At 37.9% G+C, this 25,158-nt stretch overlaps 1 protein-coding gene across 9 annotated transcripts in view; it reads left to right on the top strand.

The window, feature by feature from the left end:
* LOC131443429 (DNA (cytosine-5)-methyltransferase 3A-like) overlaps positions 1–25,158 on the top strand; it is a 59,541-nt gene that overhangs the window by 17,479 nt on the left and 16,904 nt on the right. For 5 of the 9 annotated variants that reach the window (XM_058613054.1, XM_058613059.1, XM_058613060.1 and 2 more), the window contains exons 4-13: positions 5,777–5,900; positions 6,118–6,155; positions 7,025–7,168; positions 21,835–22,038; positions 22,506–22,664; positions 22,871–22,978; positions 23,653–23,800; positions 23,890–24,033; positions 24,140–24,184; positions 24,555–24,634. In XM_058613054.1, the coding sequence (XP_058469037.1) occupies positions 5,777–5,900; positions 6,118–6,155; positions 7,025–7,168; positions 21,835–22,038; positions 22,506–22,664; positions 22,871–22,978; positions 23,653–23,800; positions 23,890–24,033; positions 24,140–24,184; positions 24,555–24,634 (1,194 nt within the window). Of the gene's footprint in view, positions 1–3,319; positions 3,478–5,776; positions 5,901–6,117; positions 6,156–7,024; positions 7,169–21,834; positions 22,039–22,505; positions 22,665–22,870; positions 22,979–23,652; positions 23,801–23,889; positions 24,034–24,139; positions 24,185–24,554; positions 24,635–25,158 lie in introns of those variants that run through there. The other 4 variants (XM_058613061.1, XM_058613058.1, XM_058613057.1 and 1 more) reach the window with 4 other exon arrangements.

Below are 25,158 nucleotides of genomic sequence, written 5' to 3' on the forward strand. Positions count from 1 at the left end.
AGTATCAATATTTTTTTAGCATATTCTGTTATTGTTTAACTAATTATTTACTGATAAACATTAAACATTTTGTGGATTATCATAAAAAAACAAAACATTTTCATTTCAGTCCACTCGACTAGAGTTATTGTGTCAGTATATCGCAATATATTGATTTCGTAAATACTCTATATTGTGATAATATTATATTGTGACATAAATATTGTGATTATTTCGTATCATGGTGTCTCTAGTAATTCCCACCCCTGAGTAGCAATAATATTATCATTAGCAGCAGTAGTAATCTGATACTGTGGCGTTAACAATAGTTAGTAACTATAATAGTATGTAGTATACCAGCAGTAGTAGTAGTTATAGACTTAATAGTATGCATACTAGGTGAGATAAAACATACTGTTAGTGTGAATGATAAGACATGGGATGATATGAACATTTTGTGTTGTGATAATCTTGACTGACTAATTTTTCTACGGTAATGACATAAATCTATTTTTAACGCTTAAAATGTCTCAAAAATGAACTGAAATCTCTTAACATTAAAAAAATATACATGATGTGACTTCCATGACTATATGAAGGAGAATTACCTAAAAAAAAAAAAGTTAGACTCACGGAAAATTGGTGTCACCTCAAACATCAAAACTACCATCACAGCATTTGCTGCTACTGGGTTTTAAAAACATACACCTCACAATATTCCACCCTATGTAAATTTGTGTAGAGTACAGGCCTAGTATTATGAGTATAATATGCAGTATTGTGGCGTGTTTTTGTACATACATGTACTTAAAATACACACACAAACACTGGAGTGTATCCAGGAATAGAGCTATTGTTCTGAGCTGTGAGTGACACTAAATATAGGGAGCAGAGATGTCCTGTTTCCTCCTTTGTCTCCTTCCCTTCACTCCTTCTCTCACTCATTCACCTCCTCTGTCACACACAGTAATAATGATGGTTTTATGGGCAGTTAAGTCGGCTAAATCATCATTTTAAGCCTCACAATTTGTTTTCCATCTCCACTTCACACTCTCTCTCCTTGTGTGATGTTTTTGGCTGCTCTCTAGTTTTCTTTGTCACTCACCCGCTCAACACTGTAACAGAAGATAGATGTCAGCCTCTTCCCCTCTTCCTCTCTCTCTCTCCTTCCCCCCTGTTGCCTTCATTTCTCTCTTTTCTCCTGCTTCTGGCAGCATGTGTGCAGCAGCTGCTGGTGTTTCTGTATGTGTGTGTGTGTGTGCTTGTGGTTTCATGGTATTTTGAAGTACAGTAGGATTATAAAGAGATACTGTATGTTTGAGCGTTTCCCAACATTTACACACTGACTGACTATACTGAAAATAATCATACTTGTGATGTCAACTAGTGAAACTTTTCATGCTCACTTAATGATACACTTTGTCCTATGAAATGGCTAAAATGCTAAATTATCACCATAGTGATTTATGTGTTTCTTGATTTAGATTTTTTTTTCACATATGCGTCTGGTTTCCTCTGGCGTTTCTGTTCAGTGCCAAAACCACAGAAGTCCCAGAGAGACTGTGGAGAAACTGCGGTTGTGTTCTTGGTGTTTGACAGGAATATTTTACGAGGTTGTGGCTGGTGCTTCAAAAAACCCCAAAAAATAAATAAATAAATAAATACTTTTAGGTTTTAATTTGAAATTCTTTTATGTCAAGGGGGTCAAACTAAAATGACCTGTGGACCAATGGGAGTCTAGTCTGGTCAAGATGAAAAAAAATGAATGAAAGAAAAGTGGGGGAAAAAAGTAGCGGGTGGACAATATGAGCTTAAAAATTATAACACAATATATATTTTTCATAATATCACAGTAAAGCTAAACATGGTGATATTTCACAGAATTTCAAATTAAAAGTGTTTTTTTTGTTATGGAATGATGTATACTTCACAAAAAACATTTATATATATATATATATATATATATATACATATACACCGTAATTTGACCGATATTATTATAGTATTGAATCAGCTCAACTAGTTACTACCGCTAGTTCGGCTACTCTGATTTAAATCATGTAAGTGTATGTGTACTAGAATCAAAATCAAGTCATTTATTCAAGAATGTATTATTTTGCATCTACTTACTTACCTACCTACCCACCTACCTACCTAACTTTGTACCTACCTACCTACTTAATTTCCTACCTACCTACCTACCTACCTACCTAACTTTGTACCTAGGTACCTAACTTTGTACCCACGTACTTAACTTCGTACTTACGTTCTGACCTAACTAATTTAGTACCTACGTACTTACCTGTCATTATATATATATATAGTTATATATACAAATTAATCTGTGTCATGTTTGTTTTTTTAATGATGTCATGTTGCTTGCATGTCTGCTTTATGCAAAAAATTAAATTATCAAAAAATTCAATTTGGAATATTTCCAAAATTCCCAAACTAAGGTCCGTTGGAAAGTTTATGGAAATTTACTGGGAATTTCTTCTTAACCCGAGATGTTACATCATTCCATTGTAATGTTGTAGGGTTTATGTTAGATTAGTTTATAAAGTCAGTTAATCCACTGATAGCTGCTTTAACCACCGTCGTATCCATGGTAGCTATCACTAGTTTTAGCTAGAAAAACGGAAATGAGAAACACAAATATTGTGAAAAAGGGGAAAAATGGTATTTAACATTGTCATTTTTGAACATTTAGAACCTTTAATTGTGAACAAAAAGCCTGACGTGCATATTTCTGTATCTCACATGTGCTTCACTGATACTATAAAGCAAAGTACTTTTGCCTCATCTAAAAACACATTATTCCTAATGTGTTTGTTGCGTGTGCTGCCGTGTAAATAACAATAGACTTTTTGACTTGCGGTGTAAAATATCTGTCATGCATGTGATTTCTGCACTAGGTTTGCCTATTTAACTATTGTTTGGTGCACTATTGTTTTATTGTTTGCTACATCCTGTTCCCTGCTCACTCAGCCTTCCCCTGGGTTTCATCAAAACTAAAAAACCTTAAAAAACTTGATTGATTCATTGGATTGTGTCGCCGTGCACGCGGTGAAGTCAGACGTGAAGTTTCCACGTGAGGAAAAACAAAAAAAAGAGCTGGAAGGAGTCAGATACACTAGTTTTATTCACTCAGTCCAACTTTAAAGCTGCATTAAGTGATGTTTTCTAAAAATCAAAACAGTAAAATCATGAATTCAACCCGGCCCCTAAATAAAAATGAAACCAGTGCACCTGCTCTCACTGAAGGAAGTGTGCGACCGGCTCACATAGGGGGCCGACTGTACACTTCCTGTTTAGCTCTAAATGGCGGAGAGGCGAGGAGGCTGAAGAGCGTCGAAGACATAGCAAAACAAAAAAGACTTCCAGATATTTTATTTCCTCTCTCAAGAGTCTGTGGACCAAACTGAATTGGGATTTACATTCGACATGTGGCCAAAAAGATGACTGCGAGTCCAGATTCCTTCTGTTTCTGCTGAATGTGTAAGTAGAGAGTTGTTTGCTTAACAAGTGTAGTTGTAGAAACTGATGTAGTGTATTTAAAGAAAACCAAAAGCTTAATGCAGCTTTAATGTCGTGTTGGGGTTAAGGTGGTAAATGTTGAGGGCATGTGTTCTCGTCGAGGGCACATGAAGGCGTTGCACGTGCACGTGATAGATCCTGGTGCACTTGTTTTTATTTAAAACAGTTTTTCATCTGCGCTAATTCATGCCATGCTTTGTTTTTTTAGAATTCATGCAAGCTAATGTATTTATTTATTTATTAAGTGTTGTGAAGTTATATACTTTTATATACTTTGTACATAGCAAGTTTTTAACGCTGATTTCAACCACTTGACTCAAGTGGTTGAATCTAGACAAGTGCTTTTCATGTGTTTAATTTGAACGTGTCTTTAAACTTTCCCTGTGTTGCATCCTGTGTGTTTTTTGTTGTTTTAAAGCTGTAAATAGAAATGCACTTGTTGTTTTTAACCCGATGTTTTGTCCCAACGTGCAGCAAATGTGTGACACACACGAGCAGCCTCACAGACCACTTATATTTGCATTAAATTAGACTTTTTTTTTATAGTGAAACAAATCATGATCTGCTACTACAGTAATTAAATAAAAAACATACAAATAATACAATAAAAATATACAACGCCAATAAAGTAACACACTAAAACAAAATCAGAAAGCTCAAAACAAACCATTTAACACTGATGCACCACAGTGTACAAGTGTATCCTCAGCTTTGATAAGTCAAGGTTATCGGTAAAGATAAGATAAGATAAGATAAAAGAAAATAAAGCCCTTTATTAATCCCACAAAGGGGTAATTTACAGTGTCAAATATCGTCAATAATTAATCATTAAAACCTTACTGGATCAATGTCAGCAAGTGCTGCAGCTTTATTATATTATATTATATTATATTATATTATATTATATTATATTATATTATATTATATTATACTTTTGTGTAATATAACAACAAATAATGAACACAACATGTTAAATGTCTAATTGTGTCACATCTACACATGAAAATGTAATTGAACTGTATTTACTGAAAGAAAAGCATCACATTTTTATGCTTGAGAAGCTGGAAACATTTGCCTTTTTGCCCTAAAAACGTCTAAAATTATAATTTAATCAACTAAAATAGTTGCTAATTACCTTTCCGTAATTATTAAACTCCCTGCAGCTTCTAAGAGCTCGATAACTCGCATTGACTCCCACATAAATGACCTTATACAGCACACACTGTCACACATTAATGCCATAATATAAATCCTCTGACGTTTTTATGACTAAAAGCCCTTTTATACATATATATATATATACGTAGAAAATAATGTCTTCTGATAAAGTACAGGGTAATTCAAAGTGGGTCCCGAGGCTGTTTTATGGGGCTGGTCATTACAAGTAAGTGGAAGTCGGCATTAGCGTAGCCTCTGAGCCTCCGCTTTCACCTTTGCTCTTTACCTTTTAACGACTTGTCCATAAAAGCTTTTCGCCCTTTTTACCGACACACACATTAAAAAATAAAAAACGCTGCAGGCCTTTGTTAGCATTTGAGTTAATGGTTTTCCTTTAATGTCCACGATACGTCCATCATTTAGAGCAGGGATCAGCAAGTAAATGCCCATTTTTCTTTGTAAGCAATTGAATATTTGGGCCAAAACGTCCTCAGTCACTAACAAGAACCCACACTTAAACTAAACTAAAGACAAATGCGTGCTAGTTAATATTTATTGTGCACCATTTAAACGTTAAGAATTACTGCTTCTTCTTCTTACCACAAGTAATTATTAAAGGGCCCAAACCTGGCTGTCTCCATGACAACAGCAGTGTTTTGTTTGTATTTTTCAAACTAAACACTTAATTTAGGTTAACTGTCATTTCTAGCAACATAATGTTATTTAATTATTTCTGCCCGGCCACATACTGATGCCCGGCGGGCCAGTTTTGGCCCACATGCCACCAATTGCTGACCCCTGATGTAGATGATTTATCATTAACATCGTTAGTGACATTAATATGTCATATGAGAAGCGCATGTATTTGTGTGTGTGTGTGTGTGTAAATAGGAGTTTTTGGGGGTTTTACACACACGCTCTGCTGCACACACACCTGCTCTGTGTCGCACTAACAAGGCCAGACTCACACTTGTGTGTGTGTGTGTGCAGATGCTCTTTGATTGTGTGTGTGTTTAACATGTTTGTAACGTGCTTTAATGGGTCTAGACGAGGGCGAGCGCTAGTGTTCTCAGAACTCGACTGTGTTCCGTCTGTTTCCCAGGAGATGGCGACCTCTGACCCGTGTGCTAACGCCCCGCCAACCCCGCCCGAGGAGCCAGAGGCCTCCCCCTCCCCTCGCAAGAAGCGCGGGCGTCGGAAACTAGAGCACAGCGACAGGAGCAAGGGTACGGCCGTAATGCAAAGTCTTCATATAATATATCATTTATAATTTGACAGAAGTTTGTTAATGATTGCAGGCAGGAATCCGTGTATGTTTGATGTCAGGATTATCTGGAATGATAATATGTATATGTTGCAGCAAAGTGACTTTACGTCCTCATTAAAAACTCTTGTTAAATCTGTACAAATGGACCGTTTCCTGTAACTTCTCTTTTCCTGCAGAAGAGCCAGACGACAGAAACTGTGACTCTCCCAGAGAGGTGAGGAAAGACTCTTCTGTTTTTTAAAGCTATTGCAGTGCGTAACTTTTCTTATTCTGCCTCTGTTTGATGAATGTTACAGGAGCATTTGTGCGTATACAGCAGCAGAGCGCGGTCAGGCGGTGCCTAGAAGCATTTATAGCATCAAACAATCAAGTTTTTATTGAGCAGACAAATTCGCTTCTGAATCTTTCCGTGGGCGATTCTTTGTGCTTTCAGTCAAACTCTAACCTGTTTGCAGTTATCGTGCTTTACTTGCACAAAGTTTCTGTCGCCTGTATCTGCTGCCCAAAGTGCTTTTTAAAAACAGATTTAAAACCAGGAAGTGAGGTGGCCTGCCTTCTGTGTAGCTTCAACTAGTTGCAAAATTCATGCTCTTCGCGAGATCTCCTAATTTTGAGGATACTGGCTGGTTTTCTGCTAACAGACAGTAGGGGGCAGTAGAGGCCCCCAATCTTCCCACAACAAGATATTTAACCATCGCAGTGACTCTGACGCTGTTAAATTAGGGTAAAATCCATACAAAGTTCCGCCTTGATTCTGTAGTGAACTGGGAACAGAGGCTTGGCTAACCCTAATGTCGAGCGTGTTACGATAATCCAGTTGAGTTGTAATAGAAGCATGCATTTTTACAGAAAAATGAACCACTTCCTGTGTGCAGCATGGGCAATGTCACCGAGCAACACTCGATCTAAACACCGCCACACTGAGAAACACAGAGAGAGACGTGTGGAGCTCATAGACTTAATCAGAAAAGTGGTTTAAATGAAAAGAAAGTTACGCACTGCAGCTTTAATTTTACATGAAAGCAATGCAGCCAACACTCAGGTTTTAGAGTGTAGTAAACATCTGTGCGTGTGTGTGTGCAGGTTGAGACTGGGAGGCTGCGGAGGAGGCCAGTACCCAGAGTGACCTTCCAGGCCGGAGACCCGTACTACATCAGCAGGAGACAGAGAGAAGAATGGCTGAGCCGCTGGAAGATGGAGGTGGGAGAGAATCAGGTCTCTGTCTGTGTGAGTTCATTAAACATGGACCAGTTTTTTTTCTTTTTTTCTTTTTTCAACAACAAACCTCAGTCAGAATTAATTAGACCGGTGTGTAAAAGGTGACTCTTACATGACAGATGGTAATTGATCACTGAAATGACTTCCAGGTGTTTGAGTCAGTTCTGTAAATGGCTGCTTTGTACTGTGAAGCATGCACGACATGTGGTGAAGATGAGTGACTGCGATGTGATGTTAAATTTTGCTCCAATAAAATGAGTGAGTGGTCATTAAAATTTATATTTGAACATCATTTGTGCTCTGTAAACAAAAAAAAATAAAGCCAACTTACCCCCAAAATACACTGGTTGCAGAACGGATGCGCTGTGCCATGATCTGCACAGCTCCGCCAATTTACACTGCTTGCATCTCACGTCCGCACGGCTGGACAGCTGGAGACTGGGTTTTGTCGTGGTACTTCTTGCACAGAAACGGGAGCACGCTGGGCTTGCACGGATTTTTTCTGTTATGTATTTAAGTGAAAACATGTCAACACGGAATGTTTTATTCTGAAACGTCAACCAGATGCGGCTCTTCTGCGACGCAACACAAACCGATCCGCAAACCAGTGTATTTTGAGGGGTAAAACTGGGGCGTTTGGGGTGGATCAGTGGTGGGTAGCTGGTCATTGTTCAACCAAAGCTTTGTGGGTTTGATCCCCCACCTCTGTTTGTCTCCATGCTGAGAAAGACACTTCTCCTCTGATAGTTTTGCAGCAGTGAATAAATGGATATAAGCTGTGTGAGTGAATGGATGTGAAATAGTGTGAAAAAGCAGCTTTGAGTCGTCATCAAGATGAGAAAAATTAAATGTTAGACTCTTCACTGAAAACGTTGAGTCAAATCACCACATTTTGATGATTTTTCAAAGTGAAAAGAAGACTATATATACATATATATATATACATATATATACATATATACACTGTGTATTTTGTTTGTATGCAGCGTGCAAGCTTAATTATGCACATGCTACATGTCTTCTCTGTTTTTTGTGTCTTTTTGTGGCAGTGTTGCACCACCTACAGGCTAGGCATATATATGTACATATATATATATATATATATATATATATATATATATATCTACTACAGTGTTTCTGTAAATTATGCCATGTTGCCGAACGTTGCATGTCTGCACGTCTGGTCACTTTTTCATCTTTTTCTTTATGGAGCTCCCCCTACAGTTTCAGAGTACACATTTTCACGACACCACTGTAAACATCCAACAAGCCATCACAATATTCATTACAATGACTCAAAACCTGGTAAATTAGGGTACAAATCCTGACTCGCTCTGCTTTAAACTACTGTTACTTGTATGCTATTGTAAATGTGGCTTGTGCAAAAGTTTTGTCCACCTTATTTATAAGGTATACTCATATTTAGTCGGGTCACACTAAATGGTTTAGTGGTAAGCACCTTTCGCCTTGCAGCGAGAAGACCGGGGTTCGAGCCCCGGTTGGAACAAGGGCCTTTCTGCATGGAGTTTGCATGTTCTCCCCGTGTGTGCGTGGGTTCTCTCCGGGTTTTCCGGCTTCCTCCCACAGTCCAAAAACATGCAATGTGGGGATTTGCTAAATTGGACAATCTAAATTGACCGTAGGAGTGAGTGTGAGAGTGAATGGTTGTTTGTCTCTGTCTGTGTGTGGCCCTGCGATGGACTGGCGAACTGTCCAGGGTGTACCCCGCCTATCGCCCGATGTAGTTTAGATTGGCACAGCACCCCCCGCGACCCTCTGGCAGAGGATAAAGCGGTAGATGATGACTGACTGACTGACTCATATTTAGTCAATAACCTTCTATAATATATAATATATTCTTGTATATTATTCTCATATTCTCGTGTAGTAGCCAGTGGATCAGGAGACAGAGCTGAGATAGATGGAAGAGTGTTTTCTACCAAATATCTTGACAGTCTTGACAGCAGACAATCCTACTTGAACTATTTTTGATTTCATGAAAATGAACTAAAGCCTCTGGAAAAGCTCTGGCCGTTTCCCCCTGACCTCAACTTATAAAATGCTGCGTGTGCACAAAGAAAAATAGCTCAGCTCTTGTAATAAAATGCAGGTAGAAAGTCTTAGATAAACAACAAAAAGAGGTTCAGGTGAACACACAATGATTCCACATAAAAACAGAGCATTAACATTTGACTTTTTTTTTTCTTTTTTTAAAAGAATTTAAATTTACTATGTGCCTTGAACGTTTGACTGCAGCCGTACACACACACGTGCATCATCTCCGCTGTATCGTTTACTGCCCTGACGTCTAACTTAAAGCTGTGCGCGCGTCTCTTCCAAACATTAATAGTCTACATACTCTACATTCACACATAATCTGTTCCATGTGAGTTGGCCGACTGCACTACAGTCAGTTTTTTGTTTTTATAAGATTAAAAAACACAGACAGGATATCTGCAGGCTTTTAAATAGTCCTGAAATGTATTTAACAAAGGTTGCCACCGTTAACGGTTTAATTGCTGTTAATTAAATTTAGTATTATCAATTCACATTTATTCACATCGAGTGTCTCTGAGCTGAGAGGGAGACAGGCGGAGAGAATTTCACACCCTTAAAACAGCTGTTGATCACAGTTTTGCATCTGAAAATTTGGGGATTCATCACTTAGTCGCCAAATAAATGCATTAATGAAGCTGTAGCTGCAGCCTGGTTCATGTGATGAGTCACCATTAACTATTGAACTTCTGCCCATAATGAAAAAATACAAGGACACACATTTGTAACCACAAAACAAATCCAAATATACAACACAAACGCAAACAATCACGCCCAACCCCTCTGAAATGATACATGTGCAAGTAAACTACAGATAAACCTGTCAGTCAATCATTTAAATCTTCATACTGTCACAAGTAGTAGTAAATAATAGTAGTCCATTTTGTTTTAAACCATATTTTAAGGCTTTACCAGGTGGGATTGTTAAACTGTGAGTCACAGAAATTCATATTTAAATACCAAACAATATATTTGAAAATGTGGACATTTCACCCACAGAGTGGGAAGAGAAGTTTCCTTTGCTTTATCTGACATTAGCTTTCACTGTTTTTCACTCCCGACGCTTCACATTCACATCTTTGGGTTCAAACCATAAATACTCAATTTAACTTGTGTGAAAATATTGTTTTAAACATTGTAGCTGAGGTTTGCGCTCACTGTCGGCTTCCTTTCACACTGTTGTTGTTTTTTAATTGTCGTCCTTTGAAGGAGCGCAGTGTTTGTTTATTCTGGGAAGGAGCGACTTCCCCTCTCACACACACACAACTGTGTCGTTTTAATTTCGCTGACATTTATTCAAACACTTGACTCGGTGAAGTGCCATGAGCTGTAATTTAAAGTGGCTGTAATCTGTATTTCTGTAACATTGGTAGTGACAGAGCCACAGATATTTATCACCTCACCTCGGCGGTTCCTCACAGCCAGCGTCCTTTGACTCATTGTTTTGGTTTTATGACCCGAGACTTTTTTTAAATTCTTTATTATGATTTTACATTTGTTTTGCAGCTGAAAAAACAAGTCAAACACAAAAATAAGACAATATTATTTAATATTTTTATGTGGGTAGATTCTTACCAAATTCATCGTTGGGTGATCACCTACCCATGACGGAAAATTCTGATTGATCTGTCAAAAATGGATTTGCCAGAGATAATATGAGATGATACGAGACAATAAGATACAAGATGATACGATACGATAACATATGAGACAATAAAATACGAGCGATAAGATACAAGACCATATGAGACGAGACCATACGAGACGTTACGATTTGAGATGGGATGATACGATATGAGATCATACGAGACAATAAAAGACGATACGATACTTTACGCTACGAGACGTTATAATAGAGAGATAAAACAGAAGTAAGAATGGAAAAAAATGTAGGCAAAACATTAACAGAAATAGAAAAACATATAGGAAAAATGCTTTATACATGGCACTGTCATTTTTTCCAGTGGCTAAAAATTCTTTCAGGAGGTGGTGGAGACCAAACACAGTGATAAAAACAGAGTAAATTTGGGTCTAATACATATTCATAAAATGACTTGAGTTTAATCATGTGTTGATGTCAGATGTCAGCTCCATCCCAAAAGATTCTGTCATCTTCATACACATGTGAAAAACTCGAGAGCTTGTGCCTTTGTGTGTTTGTGTGTGTGTGTGCTGATGCTTTTGTGTGTTGCACAAGTGCGACATGAAATGACAGAGTGACTGAAAAGAGGCCGGATGTGTGTGTGTGTGTGGTCGTGGAAGGGTGAGAGAAAGTCATTGAAGGCAGATTGACAGACGAGTGGGGACTGACTGGCACCGGCATGTGAGAGTAAACTCTGCGGGCCACAGTTTCCTCTTTCTCATGTTTGAATTTGTTCCGCTGCAGTCAGCGCTGGACGTACACACATATATACATATATATGTATACGTGACTAAAGATCACATGCGGACATTAAGAGAGTATAAACAAACATGTGCAGTGTAAACAACAACAACAACAGTTTTTAAATGCATACAAACTCTCACTCGTCAAAACCGGCAGCAGCTTTTCTCCACGACAAATAAACGTATGAATGGTGTCACTTCCTGTCAACACTTTCCTCTGACTTCTCACCTACTGTGAAGACACCAGCGACTTAACTGACAGAAAAGACACTCAAAGGTTACACTTTGTTCTCATAACTTACAGTATATTTCAAGGTTTAGAAAAGGGGGAAAAAAGGAGTACAGAACAATTTAACAAGTGTGGGCAAGAAAGACGACAAATGAATTTTAGTTTTTAACAGTTTTCTGCCTTTCATTTGTTTCTGAAAGTTCTGAGTTCCAGGCCTGTCTTAGTTGTGACTTTTAAAGGAAATTGGTAACTATTTACACTTAAATGACATCTTCACAGAAGGTTAACAGACTCTAGTATATTTTCTCTTGTATCATATTTTATTTTCTAAGTTTGTTTTAATGCGTTGTCTTTATCTGAAAATAGCATGAAATTAAAGAGACATATAGAAATAAAGAATAGAAAGTGAATATTTTATAAAACAGTATATAGTGTTGTATGGTTTATAGAGTATGTTAAGGAGAAGGAAAGGAAGACATTAATTCACGAAAAAGTGGTCTTTATTAGTCATTTAAATTAAATAATTTCAGATTTTAAGAGAGGAAATTATCGTTTAGTGGAACTGCTTACACTTAAATGACGTCCAAAACTAAACAGAAGGCAAATAAATTCTGTTTTATTACATTTTATTTGATACATTTGTTTTAATGTGTCGTCTTTATCTGAAAATAGCATACAATGAATACTTTATTAAAGGTACTTAAGTAAATGAGCTGTAGTTATGAAGAGAGTAACAGAAATAGATAAAGCAGTAGAAGATGAGTGAGTGAGTGTGAAAATAGAAGTGGAAGATTCTATAAAAGAGTATATTTTCTAATAGTATTGTATAGTTTATAGAGTGAAAGAGAGGAAAGCAAAGGAAAGGAAAGAAAAGACGACTGAGAGCTGATGCAGGAAAAGCGGCAAAGATTGAAGAATTTGAATTAGTCATTTAAATTAAGTTATTTCAGAATTTAAGAGAGGAAATGATAGTTTAGTGGAACAACTTACACTTAAACGACACCTGAAACCAGACAGAAGGCTAATAAACACCGGTATAATCTCTCTGGTGTCATATTTTAATGTTTTAATGCATCGTCTTTATCTGAAAATAGCATGAAATGAATACTCGATTAAAGCTACTTAAGCAAATTAACTATAGTTATCAAACAGAAATGGTTCAGAATTGAAAGCACAGAATATTTTAGATAATATAAAATAGGACATAGAGTATTGTATGGTTTATGGAGTAGATGTAAACGAGAGGAAAAGAAAAGAGGGATTGAGAAGTGAGAATAAAATCTGAGACAAAGTGTGAAACACAGTGAGAAAGAGAGCGCGAGGAGAAATAAGTGAAGGAGACAGAGGTTAACCAGTTCCAGGTTTCTGCCTCTCTCTCTGTGTGTGTGTGTGTGTGTGTGTGTGTGTGTGTGTTTTACTCTCTTGAACTGCAGCCAGTTGTTAACAGTCCCGTTCCACTGCATGTCAAAAGCAAACCTGGTAACTCAACTCTACAGACTGGTTTTTCATTTCAGAAGAAAAACATGTGGCGTCGTCTTTTCACGTCAATTTTAGAGTGCGTTTTAGAAAGTGGTGAATAATCGCCCCTCACACGAGAACCCTGCCTTTGCCCTATGTCAGCTGAGATTGGCACAGCACCCCCGCGTGACCCTCATGTGGATGACGATGGTCCCCACTAAAGCGTGTGAATGAGCGTCCACTGAAGACGTTCTGTCCTCCCGAAGCACCACACACACACACCCACCCACACTTTAGTGAAGACCAAAGCCGCTAAACGTCGCTGTTAGCCTGTGTTTGTACAGTCACATGGTGGAGTAGTGGTTAGCAATGTTGCCTTGCAGCAAACAGACCCATGTTCTGTATGGAGTTTGCAAGTTCTCGCTGTATGTGCGTGGGTTTTCCACGGGTACCTCCCACAGCAGAGTTAAATCGGACGCTCTAAATTGACCGTAGGTGTGAATGTGGGAGTGAATGATTGGATTGGCTCCAGTGACCCTCGACCCTCATGAACCCCAAAACTTGGACGCTCTGGTATCTTTCTGTTCTTCTCTACTTCAGCTCCTCATATTTAGGACTTTTAAATCAACTGTTCTAGTTCTGCGTGTTTTGTACATCGAGGTGAAGACACATTTTCTGGACATAGACAACTCAGCTCGGTAGAAACTGGCGCAGAAAAATGTGTGGCTTCAAAATGGCAGGAAAGGAGATTTGCAACTTGGTCTAGTCTCGGATACATCTCCTTTGTCTCCACTAGTAGGGGGAAAAAACTCTAATGAACCCGCAGAATACCACATAATGTCCGGTTTTAGTTTTAGTTTGCAGAGTTATCAAGTTAATGACAGACTAGTGAAGAAATGTAACCTTGGAGCAGCGATAGATATTGGAACACATAGCATTTTTAGTCAGGAGACATTATGTGCAAATGTTTGCTATAAAACACCTGGGTTTTTTGTGTGTGTTTGTTTTGGAAATCTTACGCCCCCTTGTGGCCTGAAAAGAGTAAACGAGTGCAGCCATGAAGCAACATTTTCCACAAAACACGTCCGTCCAAATCCAAACACTCACACTTTATAGACATGATGTCACAATCTGTTTATTTTTCTCTCCCTCTCATGTGACCTGTTCTGGACCTGCGTTCCATAGTAGTGTGTACATCTGTGTGTGTGGACGTGAGGTCATGACCCTAACACATCTTATTGCCGTGTCAACCCCGAAGCTTACCTAACCTTTGACCTCAGTACGTGTACACACCTCTTATACACATTAGCTTGGATTTGTGTGCGTGTGTGTTTCTCTTTAAGACATTTTTCTGGCATAAACGCTGACCTTGTCAGGACCAGTAGTCCTCATAGAGACCAAAACCTGGTCCTAATGAGACAGAAGGCAACTGGATCAGTTTAGATCTATAAGGTTAGGGTGAGGCATTCAATACCAAATGAGTGGAAGTCAATGCAAGAAGAATAGCAGTACAAACCTGTGTGTATGTTTCAGGTATTATTAATGTTGTGGGGACCTACATCTGTTTATGTTGTGGGGACTTGTCTACTTTATGAGGACAAAGACCATGTCCATATAGTTAGTATGAGGTTAGGGTTAGATTATTAATGGATGACTAAATGAATTGTCAGCGATTAAGTGCTTATTTTTCAATAATTTGAAACAGGTTTTCTGATTTTTTCAGCTTCTTAAATGTCAATAATTGCTTTGCTGGTTGATTTGCTCCTTATAACACAGGAAAACTGAATATTTTTTTGGTTTGTGGACAAAAAAAGTCATTTTACGGAGTAAGTGCACCATGTAGTGTAATTTGTCATATTTTATTGTACTGATTACGTTTTATATTTATCATATGTAGTGTGTAGTGTAGTGTAATATGTTGTTTTAGCTCATTGTTATGTACCTTAAAGGGATACTTGAGTAAAAGTACAAGTATGTTATCAGAAAATGACTTTGGTAGAAGATGAAGTCACTTTTTTTTATCACTTAAGAGTATATGACATTTACTGTACTTAAGTGTCTAAAGTCATTTTCTGTTATGAAATGTTCTTAAGCTTCAGAAGTACAAGTATTAAAAAAGTGAGCAGTTAAGATTGATCCATGGTGGATCAGTGGTAGGGTGAGTTGCCTTTCAACTTGAAGGTTGTGGGTTCAATTCCTGGCTGTGCCATTCTATTCTATTGTAGCCCTAGTTAGGTCTAGGGTTAGGTCAGTAGTAGTTAAGGTTAGAGTAAAATCTCCAGGAATTGAATGCAAGTCAATGAAAAGTCCTCTGAAGTCACGGAAACCAGTGTGTGTGTGTGTGTGTGTGTGTGTGTGTGTTAATCACCTTTTAACCCCAGGACTACCAGACATAACTATTATGATCTCATTCACTCACTCATTCTCTCTCTCCCTCTCTCTCTCTCTCGCTCTCTGTGGAAGTTCACTTAAACATATGTTAGGGGAAGAAGTCACTAAATCTTCTTCTTCTTCGCTGTCGGCCAATCAGCAGAGAGAGAGGGAGCAGGAGTGAGGGTAAAGAGGAGGTGAGAGTGTGTGAGTGAAGCTGAGGAGACACAGCGAGGTGAAAGAGTGAGAGACAGAGAGAGAAAATGATGAAGAGAAAGAGAGCCAGGGAGTTGCAGAGTTTTCATGTTTGGGCTGTAAGTGGAATCACTTTTTCTTTTTACCTTTGTGTTTTATTTAAAAACAGGATGTTTTGTGTTTGCTGAGAGGATGAATTAATGTTTATGTTGTCCGCAGAAGGATATTGGTGTTTAATTCCCTTTTTGTAAAGGGATAAACCTGTGATTACACATAACAGAGGTCACTTTTAAGCATTTATTACTTGAAAAAAACCTTCACATGATAAGTTAAGTCACTTGAAACACAACCGTTTAAGTTGTTAAGGTCTGTGAATAAATCTTTCAACAGTTGTGGCATCTTCTTTTATAATAATATGGTTAAAAAAAAACTTGTAATACATTACTTTACTTTATTTGGGCCTTTGTGCCAGAGATATTTGTATTTAACACAAAACAATAGTCAAATTAAATAGAATATGTAGTAACACAAATCAGAGATAATTATGTGTATTGTCTTCCTTCTTTAAGACGCCTTAAATGTTTCCTGTTAGGTCTTGTCGGGTTCACGACCTCAGAGAACTGTGAAGATGTTTTGGAAAACAGTTAAAGCTCCTTCATAAAAGCTAAAAAACAAAAACATGTTTGTTTTAACATGTCACATATTGAAAGTGAACTAAAAGCACATTTAAAAGCATGCAAAAGCAAACACAGATTAATAACAAGTAAATGTTGTATATTGCTGATATGACAGCTTATTCTTCTGTGGTGCCTCCATTTCACTAAATATCGGCTTTTAAAGTGTCGTAAAATGAGAACCTGATTGCGTTAAATAAACAGTGACTGTATCTGTTTCGTTGCTCTGCCTGTGACAGTGATATTATACTAGTAAATGTGATTTATTTAGTAAATGTTGTTATTTTTCCTTTAAATATAAGTCTGAAGGGACAAAAAACCCAAAAGATTTTATTTCTATTGCGTGAACAGGTCATAAAATGTAAATATCAGGACAAACAAGACGCCACTCCAGTGTTTTAATGTTAAAAACTGGGTTTTTGCATTGATATTAACAGCAATGTGTTAGTTTGTTATTTATTTGTGTGAAGGGTCAAGTATTGTCCACTTTTCCACGTGTGTAAACGGTCACAACAAGTAAAGAAAGGACGTGAAATCGTCAGTTAGTTTTACTGCAGAGTTAAAACCCACCTTTGTTTTTGTTTTGTTGTTGTAACTCAGTCTCAGAGTAAGATTGTAGGGTTGTCGGGTTCATCTCCGGGTCAGGGTCAGTCACGCTCATAAAGGAGGCGTGGCTTCTTTAAGAGAATGGCTCATTGGCTAGGTCAGAGGGCGAGGGGTTAGAGGTCAGGCAGGGAGGGGGCAGTGCTGAGAGAGAGAGAGAGAGAGAGAGAGAAAGCTCTTGACCAGGCCATGAGGTACGATAAAGTTCAAAGACGTAACTCACAGCATTACGGCCTCTGTCTGTGTCTGTCCCCTCGTCTTTTATTTGTCCCTCATTGACATCACAACACGAGACAACAGAAGACACATGCAGCCTGTTTTTCTTCTGCTAGCTTGGAATTCTTTCTTTTCTACTTCAATTCACGGCAGCTCAAGTTACCTTACCTTACCTTACAACACGACCAGTATATGACTTTATTTTATGACTTTTCAGTTTCACTTTCAGTCTGGTCTGATAGTTTTGCCTGACAGTACGTGTTTATCTTTATTTTCCTCCTGAAAACCCTGAAGCCAACTCTGGCTCAGATTGAGAGATGTTTTCAGAGAGCTTCTCTCTCTCTCTCTCTCTCTCTCTCTCAGTCACAGAAGTGTGGGCAGATGAATTCAGATCGTGTGTCGGCCGTGTCTTCACCCTCTGAAAGCAGGAAACCTTCCTGATGCACTCCTCACTCAGCTGCACGTTGCCCGGGCAACAAGCACACTTTCATCCTGAGAGGAAGAGGCTCTCAGTATCTCTTAGCAACACAGCACGGGCAGAGTGTCCAGGGTTTTCTTCTTTAACAATAAGAGCAACAAAGTCGGGGTTGAAATGAGTCCAGTGTGTCGCAAACTACTACTACTACAAAAATAAAGAGTTTGAATATAAATGTAATTTAAATACAACTTTAACCCCCGTTTGACCTCCTGAAAAGACATTTATGTTTGAGGTTACAACAATAATCAGGAAAAGTCAGATTTTTTGTTTTATTTAATGTTCAGCAAATTAATAAACACCAGTAAATAATATGTCAAAGTTAGCAGAATCCGCCAATGTATCTTCATAGTTTCTTGGTATGTGACACACACAGTATGTGCAGTGACAACATGGCACTAAATACAACATTTTAGGTTAAAAATTCATAAAAAAAATAGTTAAAACGAATAAAAATAATGTTCTTTACCTGGTTCTAGACGGTGGAAAATTGGCAATTTCATGTTAAATTTAAAGTTGAAGTTTATTTTATTTAATTAATATTCATTAAATGAGAATTCACAGAACCTAAATAAATTAGATTAGCGTTAAGACTGTAAAATGATATTAGTACTACACTGTATACTACACTATAAAACATTTTTTATTTATTAACGTTTCCCAAAGACTGAGGGGTTAAGGTGGATTTTTTTAATTTTGTCAATTTAAGATTTTAAGTGTATAATATGTTTTAAATTTGCTCTTGAAAGTTTGTTGTCTTTAAAAAGCATTTTTTTTTAAAGTTAATATTCATTAAAATGAGAATTCAGTTCCTTGTTAATGAACTGATTCTATACAGTAGACAGTGTTATATATCAGTTGTTCCCAAAGACTGGTTCGGGGACCCACAGATGGGTTGCGGGAGATTTTGTTTGGGTCCCCAAACAAATTTGCAGAATTTTCCAAAACTTTTTAGTAAAGCTTTATGTGTAGATGTTTTAAAATGATGACGTTTTAATTGATTTTATGTAACAAATCTGGGAAATGATTTGTTCATCAATCCAAAATAATATCAGCTGATACAGATTTGGCTGTAAATGAGTCACTACTTTAGCTTTTATCGCAATTTATATTGTGATTTGGGTCACGATAGTTTGTCAGCTTTAAAACTTGGATCCCCAAATATTTTTAGTTATAGTTTTGGAAAAATGTTTTGTATATATTACTGCAAAATCAGCTAATGTTTCTTAATTTTTTATTATTTATTGGCTTGGTTCCTGTGTTTTATGGGTTTTTGCATTCCGTTTTTTGTTGTGTTCTACACTGGTTTTAGTTTACATTGTCTTATATGTTTTATGTATTGTTTATAAAATGTGCCACAGAATACTTTGACCTAATAATTTCACTTACAAAACATGTTCACAAGTCCAAAAAATAAGCATTTCCTTTGTGCATTTTCGTTTATCCATCGATAAAACACTCGGAAAATCAACCAGCAGCAGTATAAACACTGAGGATGCTATAGGCTACATGCTAATGTATGTATTGTGTAGGTGTTGGAAACACTGATACTTTTTAAATGTCGAAACAAAAGAAAAATCCACAGATTTTTCATTCAAACTGACCAGATGTTAAAAAAGCCAGTGTGTGTTTGTGTGTGTGTGTGTGTGTGGTCTGTCCATGATCCGTGTAACAGGCTGATTTGGGTTTTATGAGGTCAGAGTTCAACAGGAGCAGGAAAGAGTGAGTTTTGGGGTCAAACTGAGTTGAGAAGAGTCCCAACCCGACACCCTCGCTTTTACAGTCTCTTCAGTTTAAATTTATGTCGCGTCGTCGTCATCCCTGTGTCCTCGTCCTCTCCTTCTCTGCTGTTTCTTCTCCTCCTCGGCCTGTTTTCACTGCACCTTTTCAGCAGAGGAGAAAAGACTTAGGGATGATGACGATAAAAGAGTGTTTTTAGGTCGTGGAAAACTGCTCTGCAGGAGTCATGGGATTTTTACATCTGGGTCATAGTGAGATTTCTGCCAAGTGAGGTCATGATTATTTTTGATTCTGTCTTTTTGAAGCTGTGGACGAGACTAAGTCTGTCTTAAAACACACTGTGTGATTAATTTCTTGGAACCAAAACAATCCCATTTATACCAGGAAACAAAACTGTTGATATCCATTGAGTTGGATATTGGTCATAAATAGAATAATCTCTCCATTCTTTTCTCGATTAATCCAGTACTTGTTTGAGAAACTGTTAAGAAAATGTTAATCTGTGTTTCCTAAACATTGTTTTGTCCGCAAACCAAGAATATTCACATTTAAGAAGCTGAAAAATCAGAAAGCTAGTTTTCCAAATCCAATCTTATCCAACTTTATTTATAAAGCACTCTAAAAACAACAGCTGAAACAAAAAAACGTGAGACCTAATAGACCCTAACAACAAACAATAAAGCAATAAAATACCGTAAAAAGTATAAAATTAACAAAGTCATACAATAAAACTATGAAAAAAAGATAAAACCAATGTCTCATACTGGGTCGAAGCCAAAGAGTTTTGATAAATTAATTGATTCATTAATTTTTTTACAATTTCACGTTTAAAGCTAAAAGAGAGGCAGCAAAATACAAATGAGGGGGCTGGGGCCACCCCTTATAACTGCCTCCCTCTGATTTATTTAGTTTGTTCATTTATTATTTTTATGGGCAGTAACTAATGTGGAGCAGAACAGACATAACATATTATCTCGCAGGGCCGAATGTGTGTGGCGGGCTGGATGTGGGCCGCGGGCCTCGAGTTTGACACATAAATGCAGACTTACAGTGTGCTTTTTTTATGACATCCAGAGCTGAATTTCAGTGTAATAACCCAGTGAATGTGACACTATTTTGTCTTTCTCCCTCTGCCGTCCATCAAACGTGCTCCACTTTCTCTCTCTCTTCCTTTTCTACTCGTCAGTTTTATGATATAATCCTATTTACTCTCTCTCCGTCTCTGTGAACCCATTGAACTCGCTGCCTCTCCACCGCCCGCCGCACCCTTTTCTCCCCACTCACTTCCTGTTTAGAGGAACAATTAAAGGATTGTTCCCACAGCTCGGGTTGGGGGGGGGGAAACTCAGGCCTTGATCTAAGAACAGCCTCCAAAAAGCTTTAAAAAAACATCAATCACACGACAATCAGTCCTTAAAGTGTTTCGTTAAAACTCAAAGGGAAACGCCGGACACTCCTGTGTCCAGACGATCAGAAACAATGACGTGCAGTGATGTTTGAGGGAAACGGCTGATGATGGAAAAACCATTAAGATTTGACATTTTTAAAAAAACATGGGGCGACAAACGGATGACTTGTCCACTCGCTTTTCCACCTATTTCTTTGTCGTCGTATGCATCATAATCTGGTTTGTGCCTCTGTAGAAATATGGCGGCACAAAATGGCCGCCCCTGTAAAGCGAGGGCGTTACTGGGACAACGAGTGTTTTCTAAATAATTAAAACAACTTTTCAGTTGAATTTTCAGCATCTTCCATGTGAATATTTTCAGTTTTCTTTGGTTTGTTTATATAACAACTAAACTCACTAAAACTGAATTATTTTGGTGTATGGACAATTTAAAAATATCACTATTTTGAAGTTTGAAGGCAACACCAATTACTATTTTTTCAATTTTCTGACAGTTTATGGACCAGAAAACAAAAAAAGACTTATATGTACTTAAATATTATGTACTTATGTATCCTTAAAATAACTTAATAGTTATAAACATAATAGTTTATTAAATAACAAACCTTAAGTCTTCTGTACTGTTTCTCTGACTAAAAACTCATAATATGATGTAAGATAAGATAAAATAAGCTACAATAAGATGTTCTAATAGTTTAATAGTCCTTTAACTGTAAAATGTATGGTTACGACAGCTAAGACAATTAATTAATAATAAACGTATGTCTTTTAATGTACAAGATAGAAAAATCAAAAAAAAAATTACAAAACAACACGTAAAAACGTCAGCTGACCTGTTGACCTTCTCGCGTTTTTTTTCCTTCGCAGGCGGAGCGGCGGGCGTACAGAGAGGCGGAGATCAGCATGATGGACGACCTATCAGAGGCTGACTTTCAGAAAGAGGAGGAGCCGTCAAGCCCGGCGCCACCGCCCTCACAGCAACACACAGACCCTGCCTCCCCGACGGTCGCCGTGACGCCAGAGCCGGTTGCCAGGGGGGAACAGGCCACGCCCCGCGAGATCGAGTACCAGGTATTTTTTATATTAAAATCCAGCTGACTGTTTTATCATAAACTCAAACATGAGCAGAAAGTCTTATTTTCCTGCGTTTGCACCTGAACACAACTCTGTCACTTCCTGTCACCGCTGTCCACTAATAATGTAATAAGTTGTCATTACAGCTTAAAGCAGCTGCTAATTGTGATTCTAAATAGCACAGGACATAACATCCTGTACTAATTTAATGCAAATTTAATCACTGGTAATTGTTCTGGCAGGTACAGTTAGGAGAGAAGCAGCCTGACGTGTAATTTATACGGATTTTATTCCCTTTTTCCTTGAAAACTCTTTGCTGTTTTTCCGTATTTTATCTTTTATGCACTAACATTTTTTTTCAAAGTTGTGTACACATATTACTTCTGGAGGAAGCTGCACTGCTCTTTAACAGCCATTTTGTTTCCTCTGTGTGTGTGTGTGTGTGTGTACGTGTGTTGGTTCAGGATGGGCGGGGCTTTGTCATCGGCGCACTGGTGTTCGGGAAGCTGCGAGGTTTCTCCTGGTGGCCCGGCAGGATCGTGTCCTGGTGGATGAGCGGCCGGAGTCGAGCGGCCGACGGCACCCGCTGGGTCATGTGGTTCGGCGACGGCAAATTCTCCGTGGTGAGTGTGGCGTTTAACATGATTTCATGATGAAATTTCACTCATGTAGTCTTATTTTTTCTCCTTTTATCCTCTTTTTTTCTGAACAGAAACATGAATAAATGAATAGAATCTTCCACTTTAAACCAGTCTAAAGAAAGACAAGTTTTCTTTTGTTGTTTTTCCTCCATGTATTTGTTGTCATATGATGACTGTTTGTCTTGCAGGTGTGTGTGGAGAAGCTGATGCCTCTGAGTTCCTTCTCCTCTGCCTTCCACCAGCCCACCTACAACAAACAGTCCATGTACAGGAAAGCCATCTTCGAGGCTCTGCAGGTCATTAACCCACTTTTCTTTTTTTTTCAGTTCCAGTTACTGTACATATATATATATATATAAGTCTTTATGGATGAAATTAGCGTCTAAACTATCATAAATATACATGTTAAAGCTTTAAATACGATGTTTTTCCTCATTCTTCTCTTACGTAACTTTGGTATTTTGCATAATGTGGAGGTGTTGGAGTAGAATCTGGATATATTAGTCGTATTTTGTGTAGGCAAATGTGTTGTAATTGTGTTTTCCTGAGGTCCAGTTTGTAAGAATTAGTGGAAAGTAGTTCCTTTCACAAGTGTCTCAAGGAACTACGGTGGCCCACGCATACAGGATTAGGCATGCGTACTTTCATTCCCGTAACTCCTAGATATATCGAGAAAATTCAAAAAACTTTACGGTAGAATTTCAGGACGAGATTCACCAGTGCGTCAAAAGGGACAGAAACACTCAATTTTACAGCCCTAAAAATTTAAATAAATCCAGACGGCCTCATTATCAAGAGGGTTAAATTGAATACAGTATAAACGACTTAGTCTAACGTTGTGAAAACGATATAATCTTTCATTTAAAACGATTAAACACGCGTTAAACCCTCTAAACGTTACACGCTGGACCTTTCAAGGGAAATTTGAGACTGAAAATGTAATGATAAAATCATGTTCTGTCGTGTTCAGGTGGCGAGTGTGAGGGCGGGGCGGCCCGTTCCCTCCTGTGACGCCAGCGACGACGCGGACGGCGTGGAGATTCAAACCAGACAGATGATAGAGTGGGCCATGAAGGGTTTCCTGCCCAACGGTCCACAGTCACTGGATCCTCCAGAAGGTAAACACTCCACTCTCTCTCACAGTCACTCACACAGTCACTCACAGTGTATGATGTTTGTGTGTTAATGTTGTCCCTTGTCGCCTCAGAGGAGCAGAATCCCTACAAAGAAGTGTATCCAGAGATGTGGGCGGAGCCCGAGGCCGCGTACACGCCCCCACCCGCGAAGAAACCTCGCAAGAACTCGGCAGAAAAAGCCAAAATCAGAGAGGTGATCGACGAGGGAACCAGAGGTAAAACACTCAGACCTCTTTTATTTATGGGATGTAATCAAACACGATTATTTATCTGCTGTATATTATGTAAAATAATATGGGTTTTTTTTGTTTTGTTTTCCAGAGCGACTTATCCAAGAAATCAAGAAGAAGACCAGGAATATAGAAGGTAAAGGATTCTCACAGTATCGTCAAAATGTGGTTAAACGTGAATTAAAATTCATCTCTGAATGTTTTATTTACACACGTCGTTTAAGAATTCATAACTCTTTTTTTACAAAACCCTCGTCTCGGGTTAATAAAAACATCAATTTGACGGCAGCAGACGGGGAGTTATTACATCCGCTGTCATTAAAAATGGATCATTTTGAGGTTTTTACTGCTCTTACTTTGTTTTTAGGCAACATTTTCTGACATTTTTATTCAAGTTGTAAAATCCACATTTAGTGATTTGTTTGTGCAGCAGCAGATTCATTTACTGTTTGACTCAGGGAACTTGTTATTGATCTCTCAGGTGTGTAATTTTATGTTTCCCGCAGATATTTGTATCTCCTGCGGGAGCCTCAACGTCTCTCTGGAACATCCTCTCTTCATGGGAGCCATGTGTCAGGGCTGCAAAGTAAGAAAGACGATAAATTATTCACTACTGTTGTTTTTGTAGACTTTTCGGACGGGGGAATTTTATTTTATTGTCCAATAAAATTCATTTAATGTGAATTATAAACTCCAAAACTCGTTAATTCAAATATTACTCATTGTTAACTCATGTGTGACAGCGAAGACCCCTAAAAAGTTGTTATGAGTTGGGTAATCCACAGTTAAACATGATTATTTAAAGGAAGACTTCACATTCAACTTCAAGAAGTGACTTTTCTTTGCTTTTACTTGATTTAGAAACAGGATACACTGGTAAAATATGCCTTACATTGTTCATGTGGACTAAAAAATGGAATATTTAATGTGCCAAAAATGCAATTAACTACTAAACGTCTGCAATTAATCGCCGTTAAGAAAAACTGAATTGTTCGACAGCTGTAACGTTTAGCGTTTTTTGATTGACGACTCCGAAATTCATAGTGAATCAAGAGATAATTGATTAGAAAGTTTGATAATTCATCAGAAATGTTCCAAACAAAGCAACAA

Source organism: Solea solea, chromosome 17 (genome assembly GCF_958295425.1).
Source record: "Solea solea chromosome 17, fSolSol10.1, whole genome shotgun sequence".
In the NCBI taxonomy this organism is placed as follows: Eukaryota; Metazoa; Chordata; class Actinopteri; order Pleuronectiformes; family Soleidae; genus Solea; species Solea solea.